Source organism: Brassica napus, chromosome C2 (genome assembly GCF_020379485.1).
Source record: "Brassica napus cultivar Da-Ae chromosome C2, Da-Ae, whole genome shotgun sequence".
Lineage (NCBI taxonomy): Eukaryota > Viridiplantae > Streptophyta > Magnoliopsida > Brassicales > Brassicaceae > Brassica > Brassica napus.
In genome coordinates this window covers 7,444,330-7,458,529 of record NC_063445.1, presented here as the reverse complement: position 1 = coordinate 7,458,529, position 14,200 = coordinate 7,444,330, and the positions used below count along the sequence as shown (strand labels likewise).

At 41.8% G+C, this 14,200-nt stretch overlaps 4 protein-coding genes across 7 annotated transcripts; 2 read left to right on the top strand and 2 right to left on the bottom strand.

The window, feature by feature from the left end:
- Positions 1–245: 245 nt before the first annotated feature.
- LOC106388528 (APO protein 2, chloroplastic) lies at positions 246–2,152 on the top strand. Its single transcript, XM_013828622.3, has 4 exons — positions 246–394; positions 502–623; positions 819–1,162; positions 1,239–2,152. Exons 1-4 carry the CDS (start codon positions 367–369, stop codon positions 2,068–2,070), a joined length of 1,326 nt encoding a protein of 441 aa, XP_013684076.2. The 5' UTR covers positions 246–366; the 3' UTR covers positions 2,071–2,152.
- Positions 2,153–2,525: 373 nt separating this feature from the next.
- On the top strand, positions 2,526–5,999 carry LOC106388502 (probable cyclic nucleotide-gated ion channel 5). Of its 3 annotated transcripts, none has more exons than XM_013828585.3 (8): positions 2,526–2,727; positions 3,077–3,171; positions 3,259–3,844; positions 3,931–4,143; positions 4,227–4,543; positions 4,631–4,742; positions 4,822–5,058; positions 5,125–5,999. In XM_013828585.3, the coding sequence occupies exons 2-8, from the start codon at positions 3,143–3,145 to the stop codon at positions 5,794–5,796; spliced, it is 2,166 nt and encodes a 721-aa protein (XP_013684039.1). In that variant the 5' UTR covers positions 2,526–2,727; positions 3,077–3,142; the 3' UTR covers positions 5,797–5,999. The 3 variants fall into 3 exon arrangements, with proteins under 3 accessions (XP_013684039.1, XP_013684054.1, XP_048603032.1); XM_013828600.3 differs by having other exon boundaries at positions 2,540–2,727; positions 3,080–3,171; XM_048747075.1 differs by lacking the exon at positions 2,526–2,727 and adding an exon at positions 2,734–2,803.
- Positions 6,000–6,037: 38 nt separating this feature from the next.
- Positions 6,038–10,038, bottom strand: LOC106388519 (GTPase HflX). Of its 2 annotated transcripts, XR_001277870.3 has the most exons (15): positions 9,866–10,038; positions 9,086–9,616; positions 8,869–9,011; positions 8,653–8,769; positions 8,258–8,372; positions 8,024–8,161; positions 7,734–7,829; positions 7,533–7,646; positions 7,364–7,432; positions 7,114–7,184; positions 6,922–7,015; positions 6,704–6,832; positions 6,529–6,618; positions 6,187–6,433; positions 6,038–6,077 (listed from the first exon to the last, which is right to left on the bottom strand). XR_001277870.3 is itself a non-coding variant. In XM_013828610.3 (14 exons), the coding sequence occupies exons 2-14, from the start codon at positions 9,419–9,421 to the stop codon at positions 6,308–6,310; spliced, it is 1,638 nt and encodes a 545-aa protein (XP_013684064.1). In that variant the 5' UTR covers positions 9,422–9,616; positions 9,866–10,038; the 3' UTR covers positions 6,038–6,307. The 2 variants fall into 2 exon arrangements, 1 of the variants encoding a protein (XP_013684064.1); XM_013828610.3 differs by having other exon boundaries at positions 6,038–6,433.
- On the bottom strand, positions 9,620–13,674 carry LOC106388485 (ubiquitin carboxyl-terminal hydrolase 23-like). Its single transcript, XM_013828565.3, has 10 exons — positions 13,219–13,674; positions 13,016–13,130; positions 12,820–12,930; positions 12,553–12,725; positions 12,157–12,480; positions 11,937–12,062; positions 11,073–11,849; positions 10,368–10,959; positions 10,119–10,203; positions 9,620–10,038 (listed from the first exon to the last, which is right to left on the bottom strand). Exons 1-10 carry the CDS (start codon positions 13,351–13,353, stop codon positions 9,873–9,875), a joined length of 2,604 nt encoding a protein of 867 aa, XP_013684019.2. The 5' UTR covers positions 13,354–13,674; the 3' UTR covers positions 9,620–9,872.
- Between the last annotated feature and the right edge of the window lie 526 nt (positions 13,675–14,200).

Sequence of the window (14,200 nt, the reverse complement as noted above, 5' to 3'; positions counted from 1 at the left end):
CCTTCATTTCCCAAATTTGGTTCGGTATTTTCCTGTTTCTTAATTTTGGCTCATATAAGCAAAATTGTATTCAAAATCTACAGCTATGTAATCCGATTAACTCAAACAAAATTAGAAAAGAAATAAAAAGATGAGAAAAGGTTGAATACTTGACTGTTTTTTTTAAAACCCGGTTCGATTACACACACCTCTATTTGTAAAACAGATGTTAATGTACGTGGGCTTAAAGAGACTACAATTTCAGCCCATTAAGAGCCCATTAGTTTAGATGTCTCATTAGCCATCTTCTTCGTCTCCAGAGACTGAGGCCACTCTCATCTTATCCTCCTCCATCTTCCCGATGCTTTAAACCATCAGTCGTCGACGATGTCGATTACGTACTCCACCCTTTCCTGTAAGATTTCTTCTTCATTTAAGCTTCTCGAACCGTTCTCCATGCTCAATTTCATCGTTTTACGTCAAAGACTGTAATTGATTTTGGTTTGTGTATGTTGTTCCCAGGGGGAGATACTGGTTCCCTTTCGGCTTTTTGGCCCAAAATTGTACCTTTTGGCATACCCATGAATCAGTTTCTCAATCCCAGCTCCTCCTCGTCTTGTTTCGGATTCTCAGCTTCTCTTCAGGTCAGCTTCCTTCTGTAGACTGTAGTCAGTATCAATCCAATTCACTCCACTCTGCTTCTCTTTTTCGTTATAGTGTTTGGTTGTTTGAACAAGACCATACTTTTGTTTCTTCATGTACAAAATGTTCGTGTAATAATGATTGTACTGTGTAGGGTTCAGTTTCAAGTACTTAAGTACTGTTGTGTATTGATGCAGGGAAGTAGCAGACTTCAGTTAGATTCTAGACTTGTGCTTCGTAAAAGGAGTAAAGCTCTTCCCTTTCTTGTGAGAAGTGATCATCCTCAGAACGCAGACGCACCTAAGCAGTACTCAAAGAGAGAGAAGAAGCCCTTCCCGGTTCCCATTGTGGACCTGAGACGAGCCGCGAGGGAGAGAGTCAAGAACAACAAAGACAAACCTAAGAGACCTCTCCCTCCTCCTAAAAACGGCATGGTCGTCAAGAGCCTTGTCCCTCTTGCTTACAAAGTGTACAATGCGAGGATCAGACTGATCAACAATCTCCACCGCCTCATGAAAGTTGTTCGTGTTAACGCTTGTGGGTAATATAATAATAACTCCTCTTCTTGTTATGTGTTGTTCTGTTTGGTTATGTGTTGTTCTTGTTTTGTCTCTTAGGTGGTGTAATGAGATCCACGTTGGACCTTACGGTCATCCGTTTAAGTCGTGTAAAGGTCCTAGTGCTTCTCAAAGGAAAGGTCATCATGAATGGACAAACTCTGTCCTCGAAGACGTGATTGTCCCTCTTGAAGCTTACCACCTCTACGACCGCCTCGGCAAGCGCATTCGTCACGATGAGAGATTCACCATCCCTCGAGTTCCCCCCGTAGTCGAGCTCTGCATCCAGGGAGGCGTTGAGATCCCTGAGCTTCCAGCAAAAAGGAGAAGAAAACCGATAATCCGCATCGGCAAAAGCGAGTTCGTCGACGCAGATGAAACCGAGTTGCCTGATCCAGAGCCTCACATTCCTCCAGAGCCGTTGTTAACCGAGCTACCTCCCTCAGAAATCACTCCACCTTCCAGCGAAGAAGAAACGGTCTCTCTAGCGGAAGAGACTTTACAAGCGTGGGAAGAGATGAGAGCAGGAGCCAAGAAGCTGATGAGGATGTACAGGGTCAGAGTCTGCGGGTACTGCCCCGAGGTACACGTGGGTCCGACGGGACACAAGGCTCAGAACTGTGGCGCGTTCAAGCACCAGCAGAGGAATGGCCAGCACGGTTGGCAGTCTGCGGTGCTTGACGATTTGATACCGCCGAGATACGTTTGGCATGTTCCTGATGTGAACGGGCCGCCGATGCAGAGGGAGCTGAGAAGCTTCTACGGGCAAGCGCCTGCTGTTGTGGAGATATGTGCGCAGGCTGGTGCGGAAGTGCCTGAACAGTATAGAGCGACTATGAGACTGGAGGTTGGGATACCTTCGAGTGTTCAAGAAGCTGAAATGGTCGTTTGATTTGATGTTATAGCATCACTGCTTGTCTGTTACCACAATCTAACTTAAGAACACCATTGAATGACATCTTTGCAGTAGATAATATGCATCTAGGTACATGTGGCATAAGTATAAACTTAAATACTTGGTAGATAATAAGTAGGAGTAGGACAAACACATCCAACACAATTGTTCAATTTCAGCTTCAGACCTTGAAGTTTTGGAGCCCTTCAACATGTTTGTCATTTTTTCATAGTATAAATATTTAATTAAAAATTACATTATTTTAAGTTCCAACCAGTTGACTAGTGACGGACAGACTGACGGTGTCTCATCTTGTGTTTGAAACATCACTTTTGAGACTTTTAAAAAAGAACCAATCTACTTTTTGAAATAATCAAGGGTAAAAACGGCATTTATAAGATTCCCTTTCTTTTTTTCTTTTTTTTTTTTTTTTTGAAACACCGATTCCCTTTCTTCTTCATTGCTTAAGTTTTATTTATCTTTGGTTCTTTTTTTTTCTTTGGTAAAGGCAAGATACCACTTGTCTGGTCTGCTCGCTTTCACACCCACTTTCGTGTCTTCTTCTTCTTACTTTTTTTCCTCAAACTGCAAAGCGTTATCCCTCACCATCATCGTCACGTTGGAAATCGTCTAAAGCCATGGATTAGCTTTTAAGTAAGTAACTGTCTTCTCTCTTCTTTTAGCAAGTTCACTTCTGTTCTGTTCCTATAACTGTTCTTATCAGGCTCATGTCTCTTCTCTGCTCGTGTCGGATTTATGTTTCTTAATTTGTCTCTCTACTTTATACCGTTTTCAATTATATTAATTCATCAAGATAACTTTTGATTCACTAGCTTACCATTTCTGGTGAGAGAGCAAGGAATCTTGAAAAATATATCAAAACTGAAACTTGGAATGTTGTATATATTGAAAAAGAATAATAATACTTTTTCTTATGCCTGGATGATGTAGCCTTGCTATCATGAGTACAGTATAACTAAACTGTGTTCTCTCTCTTTATCAGTAGAGCAAGCGATCGTGGACTTAGTCTTTCACCGTTATAGAGAGTTCTGGTTCCTAACTAGCAATCATGGCAGGCAAACCACAAACTTTTGTGAGGTTAGTTCATCCTTTTGGTTTATTAGATGACTCCTTGTTGATTGTTTCTTAGTAATCTGAAAGCTCTCTGTTGATCATACATAATAGCGTGGATGATCTGGACTTTAAGCTACCATCATCATCATCTCTAACCCGCCAACACAACTACTCCTCAAGTATCAGTGGACCACTTCACCCCATTCAAGGAAGCCACAACGCATCTGGATCCTTCAAGAAACGTTTCCAAAAAGGTTCCAAGGGGCTCAAATCCATAGGTCGTTCGCTTGGTTTCGGTGTTTACAGAGCTGTCTTCCCTGAAGACCTCAAAGTATCTGAGAAGAAGATATTTGATCCTCAGGACAAAACCCTCTTGTTCTGCAATAAGCTGTTTGTTGTCTCGTGTATTCTCTCGGTGTTCGTGGACCCTTTCTTCTTCTACCTTCCTGTGATCAATGGTGAGTCCAAGTGCCTCGGTATTGACCGGAAGCTGGCTATCACGGCGACTACGTTTAGGACTTTCATCGACGTGTTTTATCTCGCTCACATGGCTCTCCAGCTCAGGACTGCTTATATTGCACCCTCGTCTAGGGTCTTTGGGAGAGGTGAGCTTGTGATAGATCCTGCGCAGATAGCAAAGAGATATTTGCAGCGGTGGTTTATCATTGATTTCCTCTCTGTACTTCCTGTCCCTCAGGTTGGTTATGTAACTTTAGATTCTTTTTGGTAGTTGGTTTTGAGATTTACTTTATTCACTTTGTGTGTGTGTGTGTGCACGCGAAGATTGTAGTGTGGAGGTTCTTGCAAAGGTCAAGGGGATCAGATGTATTGGCTACAAAGCAGGCCTTGCTTTTCATTGTTTTGGTTCAGTATATACCGCGGTTTCTTCGTGTCTTGCCCTTGACATCTGAACTGAAAAGGACAGCAGGTGTCTTTGCAGAAACTGCTTGGGCTGGTGCTGCTTATTATCTGATGTTATATATGCTTGCAAGTCATGTAAGTGCCTACCTTTGTTCTCTTTATAAATTACATTTGTTTGAATTATATAATCGACTCAATCACTGTTGCTTATGTTGCAGATAGTTGGAGCGTTTTGGTACCTTTTAGCGTTAGAACGCAATGACGCATGTTGGCAGGAGGCTTGTAGTGACGCAGGGAAGAAAATTTGCACAACAGGTTTCTTGTACTGTGGGAATCAAAACATGGACGGCTATGATGTTTGGAACAAGACCAAAGAATCTGTTCTTCAGTCCAAGTGCCGCGCTGAGTTAGATGATCCTAATCCTCCATTTGACTTTGGGATTTATACACAGGCTTTATCCTCTGGCATTGTCTCTTCTCAAAAGTTTATCACAAAGTATTGTTATTGCTTGTGGTGGGGCCTTCAGAACTTGAGGTGCCTTTTATTAACTCCTTTTGTCTTTGAGTTTCTATATAAATACATAACACTTTCTTTATTTTCTTTCATTGGTTGCACAAACAGTACACTTGGACAAGGGCTTGAAACCAGTACATACCCATTGGAGATTATGTTCTCCATCACTCTGGCCATCTCCGGGTTGATTCTCTTTGCTCTCCTCATCGGAAACATGCAGGTGACTTTAGCTACCCATCATGATCAACATACATTTTCTGTAAGGACTTGTCTAACAACATATGAAATCTTTGTGACAGACATACCTCCAATCTCTTACCATCCGGCTGGAAGAAATGAGAGTGAAGAGGCGTGATTCAGAGCAATGGATGCATCACAGGATGTTACCACAAGATCTTAGGCAGCGTGTGAGACGCTATGACCAGTATAAATGGCTGGAGACACGTGGCGTAGATGAAGAGTATCTCGTTCAGAATCTCCCCAAGGATCTCCGGAGAGACATCAAGCGCCATCTTTGTCTGGCTTTAGTGCGCAGGGTAAGATCTCCCCACTGTTATCTATTCAAACTTCTTAAGAGGATCACTGAACCTTTTGAATATTAGGTTCCATTGTTTGAGAGCATGGACGAGAAGCTGCTGGATGCGATCTGCATGCGGCTGAAGCCATGTTTGTTCACAGAGAGCACCTACTTAGTCCGAGAAGGAGACCCTGTAGACGAGATGCTATTCATCATACGTGGCCGCCTCGAGAGTGTGACAACAGATGGAGGCAGGAGCGGTTTCTTCAACTACAGTCTCCTCAAAGAAGGAGAGTTCTGCGGTGAAGAGCTTCTGACATGGGCGTTGGATCCAAAATCAGGTGTGAACCTCCCGTCCTCCACAAGAACCGTGAAAGCTCTGACAGAAGTAGAGGCCTTTGCGCTGGCCTCAGAGGAGCTGAAGTTTGTAGCAAGCCAGTTCAGGCGTCTGCATAGCAGGCAAGTGCAGCACACGTTCAGGTTTTACTCTCACCAATGGAGGACTTGGGCTGCTTGCTTTATCCAAGCTGCGTGGCGGAGATACTGCAAGAGGAAGAAGATGGAAGAGGCAGAGGCAGAGGCCGTGCCCATGTCAACCACTGGAAGTTCATCCTCCATGGGGGCTGCGTTTCTTGTCACGAAGTTTGCGGCTAGTGCGCTGCGCACCATACACAGGAACAGGAACACACGGATTAGGGAATTGGTAAAGCTGCAGAAGCCTCCTGAGCCTGATTTCACTGCGGAAGATGCTGATTAATTGAGCAGCTTATAGACCTGCTTGTTTATAATTATAGGTAGAGATGTTCTGTAAAATGTTTGCGTGTGGAAAACAGAACTAGAAACCAAGCCGCCGGCATAGCCATTGGATGGAATAAGTGGAGAGGCTAAAAATCTCACTTCGATTATATAACTGAAGATAACAAATTCTGAACCACTGAGATCATATTTTTTCCCGAGTCATTGCAAGTGTTGATATGTTAGCTTTGGTACTACTCATGTATCGAAAATCGAAATAGTATGTTTCCAACAGGATGCTCTCTGTACAATAAAAGGGTTCAATAGTAAGTAAATCACGATGTCAAGTAGGGTTCAAGCTTATCTTGCTTGTGTATATCCACATTCTGTTTGATTGACGAATATTCCTTACTGATGTCATTCATTCTGGTTTATGTTCACGATGTTGTTAGAACTTCTTGTCCTTTCCCGTGCTTTTCGCCAACCACATGTGGTCTGCAATTCCGAGGAAAAGACAGGCCTTCAGGTTGTTTCTATGATTCTATTTCACCCTTCTTTGCATAAGACGCTTCTTTGACCAAGTGTCTCATAGGTTTAAGCAACTGTGCAAAACGAAGTGGAACATGTGCTCTGATAAGCGTCCCGTTCTCTGTGTATTCCTATATATGCAACAAACACAAAGACATAGAAACATTTTGAGTTGTCTGTATCAATAAGAAAAGAAACCAAGCAAGATGGTCAGTCATATACTCACAGTTTCTTTCACCATTCCAACCTTGTGTATGGTGCTTAGAAGGTCCCCTTTATCAAATGGCAAAAGGGCTTCAACCCAAACCATTGAATCCTGTAACATATTTTTTCAAGAACTAAATTTCCAATGTGGCACAATCATAAAACCAGAGTTCAAAACATTTTGATGAAACACAAACCTTGAGCTTTTCATGAACAGCATTGCAGAATTTGTCTAGTCCTTCTCCAGTCAGAGCAGATATACAAATTACATCCCCATGTTCCTCTGCTTCCAGCTTGACCTTTTGAGGATCATCCACTCTATCAACCTAACCGAGGCGTAAAGAGTATTATTAGTTATTCCCGTCAATTTTGCACATAAAGGAATCATATTCGTCTCTCTACTACTTTACATTACCTTATTCCACACAACCAATTTTGGGATTGATGAAACATCGAGTTCAGACATGACCTTTTCTACAGCTTCTATTTGTTGATTTGCCAGTGGGTGGCTAAACATTTTACAAGCATATTATCATTAGGAGGTGGTGAAGTTAAGATGTCTTATGATTGATTAGCCCATAACAACCAGGATATGAAGATACCAAACCTGATGTCAACAACATGCACCAAAAGGGACGACTCTGATATCTCTTCGAGTGTTGCTCTGAAAGCAGCAACCTGCAGGAAACACTTTCCAGCTAAGTTACACACCCCACTGACACAATGCCGCAGACCCAAAAAGCATTCTTCAGTTTGATTCAAAGAGACACTTATGGGAATGTTAACAAACAGATCTGCAACCACACGCAGAGATATCCAGGTACGAGCTAGTTGAATAATAGCCATTAGGGCCTTACCAAGGTGGTTGGTAACTTTTGAATAAAACCAACAGTATCTGTGAGAAGAAACTCCTTCCCGTTGTGCATCTGACGAACAAGGAACCAAAAAATAAATCTCAAGTCAAAACTCGATACCACATTAAATACCATGCTATCGCAGATCTGCTCTTCTAGAAAATTCACTGACCTGAACCCTTCTGGTAGTTGGATCAAGGGTCGCAAACAAACGATTTTCAGCGAGAACATTAGCACCAGTCAATTGGTTCAAAAGTGTACTCTTTCCAGCGTTTGTGTAACCAACCTAAAACACAATCGGCATAAAACATTCACATATGAAATGAAATGTTGATCAATTCCTACGAGTTTAAAAAGACTGTCCTGAACTTACCAAAGATACAACAGGAACAGGTATAGCAACACGCCTGGTTCGATACTGCTTCCGATGCTTTCTAACAGATTCCAACTCTTTTTTGAGAACTCCAATCTAGCCAATTTAATATCAAAACATTTCAATACACTTCCATCTTAATGGACCAATACAGAAATACCTAAACAAAGACACAGAGCCTAAGAAACTGCTCAGCACAAATATAATCACAAACTGTGTCATATCTCTTGGAAAACGATCAGAAGCAAAAGAGGCTAAAAACTGCAGAAATATATACATATTTTACTTACTTGAGTACGCAAAATACGCTTGTCAACTTCAATTTGTTTTTCTCCCATACCCTTAACTTGACCACCTGATTGACGCTCAAGATGAGTCCACATTCTAGTTAGTCGTGGTAATTGGTACTCCATCTGTGCTAGAGCAACCTGCAAACCATTCCAGATTGAGACAATGTCGGACATGGTTCTAGAAAGAGCATAACTAAAAGTCTTCACCATCTCTATCCGTAAGCTTAATGTTACCTGCAAGGCTGCTTCGTGGGTTGCGGCCCTTTGGTTGAAAATATCCAAGATAAGGGCGGTGCGGTCACAAACTCGAACATCCCCACCAAAGGCCTTTTCCAGGTTACGCAACTGCCTGAAATTAAAAATATGAAGTAATAAGAAATGAAACACAAACACTCAATTCACATGTATGTTGACAAACTAGAGTGGAAACGAACAAGAGCATGAAACTCGTACATACTAACACAATCAATGACCACTTTAGTAAATAGTAAATAGCTGAATGACAAAGACAAGCAACAGTTGTGTGAAAGAAGAAACAGAATAGCTTGCTGTGAGGAAAAAAAAAACTTATAAAGATTATAGCAAGACGCAGGGTTGGTGTCAGTTCAAGAGGTACAGAGAAACGTTACCCTGGTGAAAGCTCATCGTCAAATATCACAGTCTCAACGTCGAGTGCATTAATAGCGCTTTTGATCTCAGAGACCTTTCCGGATCCAATGTAAGTTCTAGGATTTGGGGAAGCTAGCCTGTGTTATACCGTCACTGACACTAGCATCACAGTGGACCTAGAATCCATTTCTAAACCCATAGCAATCAATACATAAGAGAACTAAAAAGCAACTAACTTTTGATAGGTAGAACCAACGACCATAAGGCCAGCAGTATCCGCAAGCTGTTCCAGCTCCTCAAGAGACTCCTCTATATCAAACAAACACTCTCCGTCACCCTTTCTTTCAACTCCCACTAGATACGCCTTCTCCTCAAACACCTGCAAAATTCACAAAAATGATTTTCTGCTTCTTTAACACTAAAACCATAACAAAAGAAGAAGGGGGTTGCAACCTCCTTTCCATTTCTGAGCTTGAATCTATCTTCTAAGCTCTCTTCATCTCCTTTCTTCTTCTTCCTCTGCATCAGCGTCATAGTTGGAGCAGAAACCGTTTCTTTCTCCAAATCTGGCTCCTCCCCCTCCGCAGAGAAGTCGAGAAACTGAGGGATTTCATCTTCCTCCACGCTTTCCTCGAAATAATCGAGACTGAGTTTACAAGATAACCTCCACGAATAGGAGTTTCCATGAAGAAGAGAGAGTGTAATCGGGCGATTAGGTTTAGGGATGGAGTTCGCGCGCCAGTGAGATTTGGGAATCGGAGAAGAAGAAGGAAACAAAAACGAGCTCATGGTTGGATAATATTGAAGTGACCCTCTCGAAGATTGTGGTGGAGGGAGGGAGTTAGTTTTTATACCCCAACGTCTTCAACTACGTGACGTTTTCTGATTCCCTGAATGAACTGCTTTCCGTTTTTTATTCTATTTTTTTTGCTTTATCTTTTTGTTTGCTCCCGAAAGCTGTCTGCGATGAAAAACTGCCTTACACTGTAAATGAATAAGCATATTATTATTGGTGGAGCAAAAAGAGATACTACAAGACGAGAGTTTAAAGAGTAAGGGGATGTGTCAACTCTTTGTTTCATCACAAACAGAACAAAACTGAGGACAAGAGATGAAAACAACTTCTAGTGTCTATATAACCTCTCTTGTTAACATTACTACTCTCAAGGCAAATACAGCAGCAACATGTGGATTACAATTTTTTTTTTTTTAATAGATTATGGATGGTCTTACTTATTCATCATATCCGGAAGCCTGTCTTTGCAGTATTCATGCGTTGCGTCCATTTCTTCTTTGTATCTGTATGTTGTTTCTTCGACGGAAACAACTGGAACGGGTTCGGCCCTGCATACATCTCCTCTTTCATCCTTATCTTCTTCTTCTTCCCTCTATCATATTCTTCATCCCTGCCACAATCCCAATACCATTTATCATGTAAAACAACTGCCCAATAATATAATAACCAAAACATAAATCTCGAGCTCACCACTCATCTGCTACATATCCGATTCTCGAGTCTTCTTCACTCTTTCCCATCTTAGAAGCTGAAACTTCCTCATCCCATTTGGCAACTGCAATGGTTCATAAGACTTAATCCCATCAAACACAATTGCATATTCTAAGAGCTCTTGCTCAGGTCAACGGCTTGATTGATGCATTTGGAGAATGATAGGTGTTATCTCCTAACTGGATAAAGTTCGTTATAGCAATACAGTTGAGAAGAGGGAAGGCTTACCCACTGTCTCTGGCAAACCACGTGTAAGAATGGTCACCTGTTCTTTTTGTAAAGAGTTTTGTTCTTCTTTTGCGCTCTCTCTCTTTCTTTTGGCGTTTTGGCTTGCTTCAGACATGTCAGAGCTCTTCAACGTTTGCTCTTGGTCTGACGCAAGAACGGCACCATTTTGATTACTTCTCTCCTTGAGCTCTACGGCTGGAGAGCCAAGCAACACATTCCCATTACGACTCCTTATCTTTTCATCATGGAGATTGACACAGTTATCCTTTCCATACAAGCAACCCGAGCCAGAAGAAGCAACTTCGCTAGTTATCTGTGAAGTGGAACGCTCTTGATCTGTAGCACTTGATCTTCTCTTTTTCTGTTTCTTCTTTTTGCGTACGCCCAAGGTCAGCTTAAAAGATTTGAATCCCACCTTCAGGGTTTTCATGCTACCCTTGCGAGTTTTTCTTGGTGTGGTGAGTGTCCCCTCATCAGAACTTGCTTTCACTGACTCAATGGAAGTGGCCGAACCCTCCAACTGACGTCCCAAAGTCTGATTAACATGAACAGCTTCTTCAATAGGAGAATTACCAACCGATACATCTCTAACCTGGAGAGCATAGCCAAATGCAAGTTAGAAACACTCAATCCCATTAATAAAAAAGGTGGCCATACAAAACAAGATGCTGACTCGTGAAGGTAGGTAATTAATTGTACACTCACCTTCAGTGAATTGGCAGCCTCTTTCAAGTTATTTCCATCTTTAGCTGCGGAAGCAGGCAAGTTGACGAGAATTTGAGTGTTTGTGCTGCCTTCCAGGAGAAGAGAATCCTTCCCTAGTAATACTGTGCACGCAGCCTTGGAACCATACTTTACCAAAGATACTTCCCCATTAGCCTGTGGAAGTGGCACTTCCTTCTGAAGGGTCTCTTTGGTACATAAAACTTTCTGTGTTGAGACAGCAGGAGCACGTAGATCACATGGTTTCAAGGGTGCTGAACCATTTTCCCTCTTAAGGATCCCATTTGCCTCCACACTGCTGGAAAGTTCTTTCTGAGTCTCTTTGGCATTTAAATCTTTTTGGGCCAAGACAGCAGGAGCACCTTTATCACATGATTCTAATGGTTCTGTATCATTTTCCCTCTTTAGTATCCCTTTTGCCTCTACAATGCTTGGGGCATCTTTCTGAGTCTCTTTAGCATTCAAATCTTTTTGGGTCAAGACAGCAGGAGAACCTTTATCACATGATCTCAAGGGTGCTATACTATTGGCTACAGGAGCCTTTAAACTAGATGCTTTCATGACACCTGAGCCATTCACTTGATCATTTCGGCTAGAGAATATATTCAAAGAAGCTCTGTTTGTGGCAACGCTCTCTCTGGGAGTCTCTTTATTAACCACGGCAACCGTGTTCTTTGGGGCTGGGTTTTGTCTATCACGAACATAGAATAGCATATACGCCTTCTGATTGAACACAGTATTCTCACTAACTTTGGAAACCTACACCAACAATGTAAAGAGGAACTTACCACAAGGAACCTATGTACAATTTGCGACCCAAAAGAACGTAGAAACATCGCTGCTTACCCTGTTGTCATCAAGGGAATACCACATGCCACTTGAAGTGCGAACAAAGCAGGCGTAGTGACCAGAATGACTACTTCGACCATAATGAACCAAAACACCATATAGAGTGTACTTCAAATTACCTGCCTGTTCAACACAAGTACATGAACCAGATTATCTAAACAACTCCAAGAACATGTCAAAATCTTAGAAAATAGAGCACAAGACGAGGTCTACTTACACAGGGACCACTGACAAAAGGTTTCATGTCAACTGCAGAGGCAAACTGGACCTTCTTGTCGATTTTTTCGGATCTGTGCGCTTCGAACCGTTTGAGATGTACAGTTAGGACATAAGGCGCTTTAGAAACAGTTAGCTGTTTTACAGCCCTAACCTTCTGCTTGCATCTTTCACACTGGTAAACTTTTGCACCATCATCTAAGAGCTCATCAGCAGTGAAGCGTGAAAGTGCTCTCTGCAGTGAATCTGCCTTCGAAATGTCTAGACTCAGGTCAAGAAACGGATCAAACTTGTCTGAGCAATGTGAACATTGCGCGCATTTCACCTGAACAATAAAAAATATTAGAAAAAGCTGAGGCCATAGGTAAAATATATGCTCCAAAGGATGCAACTTTACCCGACTACGGAGGCTACCACCAAATATTTTGTGAACCAAGCTGCTCCTGTAAGCATCAGAGGATTCACTTGGTACACCAGAAGGCAAACAACACCTGTGCATGCACTCCAGCAAGTTGATCATGTATTCATGTGCATCTTCCTGTCGACAGTTTCTGAAGTTTCTTGATACGCCTAATCAACCAGTTGAGAATCATCCCTCATTAGTCTCTGATTAGTAATTGGCACACTAATAGTTCAAACAGGGCAAGGTTCTGAGAAGCATTACATCGCAAGTTGGAGACCAAATATTTGGGTGCTACTATTTTGCCACTAGCTTGAAGAGCAAGCCTGACATGCTTCTGCATTGCACATAAAGCACAGAACCCAGCCATATGACCTACAACCAAACGTTTTGATACGAACATTGTCTCAGACACTCACTTAGTATAAGAATTAACCATAGCATCTTAAAAGCAACTTACATCGTCTCCCATGGCCCACATCTTGCAGGTAAGCAGCTAAAGGCTCCGTGTAAGTCAAACACTGCACTACCGAATTGAGAAAACATGTATTCCCGAGATTCTCCAGACCCGCACCCTACAAAATCAACCGACACAGACTCCAGATATTATCAACAAAAGTTCAGAAAGGAAGTATCTTTAGGGAGGACGACGTAGCAACTCACGATTTTGCGGATGGTTCTGCTGAAAGTAAGCTCCCGATCCAACCCATGTTCCAACGGATCAGACCCATCAGACCTTTTAGATGAGGGAGAAGAGAAAGCTCGCTTGTTAGCTGAGGAGGGATTCAAAGTCTCCATCTTGAAATCGGAACCCTATGAAAGTCGATCTTTCTAAAGACGGCGGAAGCGGAGGAGGAGGAAGCGGCGTAAGATCAGTTACTCGGCGGATCCCGATCCGTCTTGGATCATTTACGAATCAAAAGGAATCAACAACCTCGCGTTGAGAAAAAAAGACACGGTTTTGCGTTTTGTCGGGAGCAAAAGTTGTGTGAAGAGAGAAAGGAAGAAGAAAGAGAGCTTTTTTACGGCTATCTTCTGAAAGAGAAAGAGAAAGAGAAAGAGAGTGGCAGCTGCAAACGCACTAATAAACCCTAGCAAGTACCCATCCCGACATAACTCGACCACTTGTTTTTTTTTTTAATTTTTTGGTTTAATCTGACTCATCATTACAAGAACAAGAGCTTCGTGTTTCGGTTAAGGTGGTCTTGACCGCGCCGGATTATTACCGGGAAATGAACAGTATTATACAGCGTGGACCTAAGTTAAAAGCCCATTTATATGATATTTGGAATTTGCTTCGAATATTGGGCCTTCTAGTGAGTAAGCCCAATTCCCTTTTTTTTCTTGCTAAATACTTATGAAACTAAGAATATATTATAACCACAAGACACAAGTTGAGCATTGATAAACTAATCAATAAAGAAGTATGTTGCTAAAAAAAAAAAAATATTTTCTGTAGAAATCTGAAAACTTTGCTTTGTTTGTTGTAGAAATCTGAAAGCTTTTAAAAATATATTATTAAACTAAGCTTAAAAGCTGAAATGAAATAAAGGTAAAGAGAGGAGGATTTGCATGGGAAAGAGATAAACTACAAAAGTTATATAATAGTATCAGACACCGTTGATAATGGTAAAACAAGTGTAAG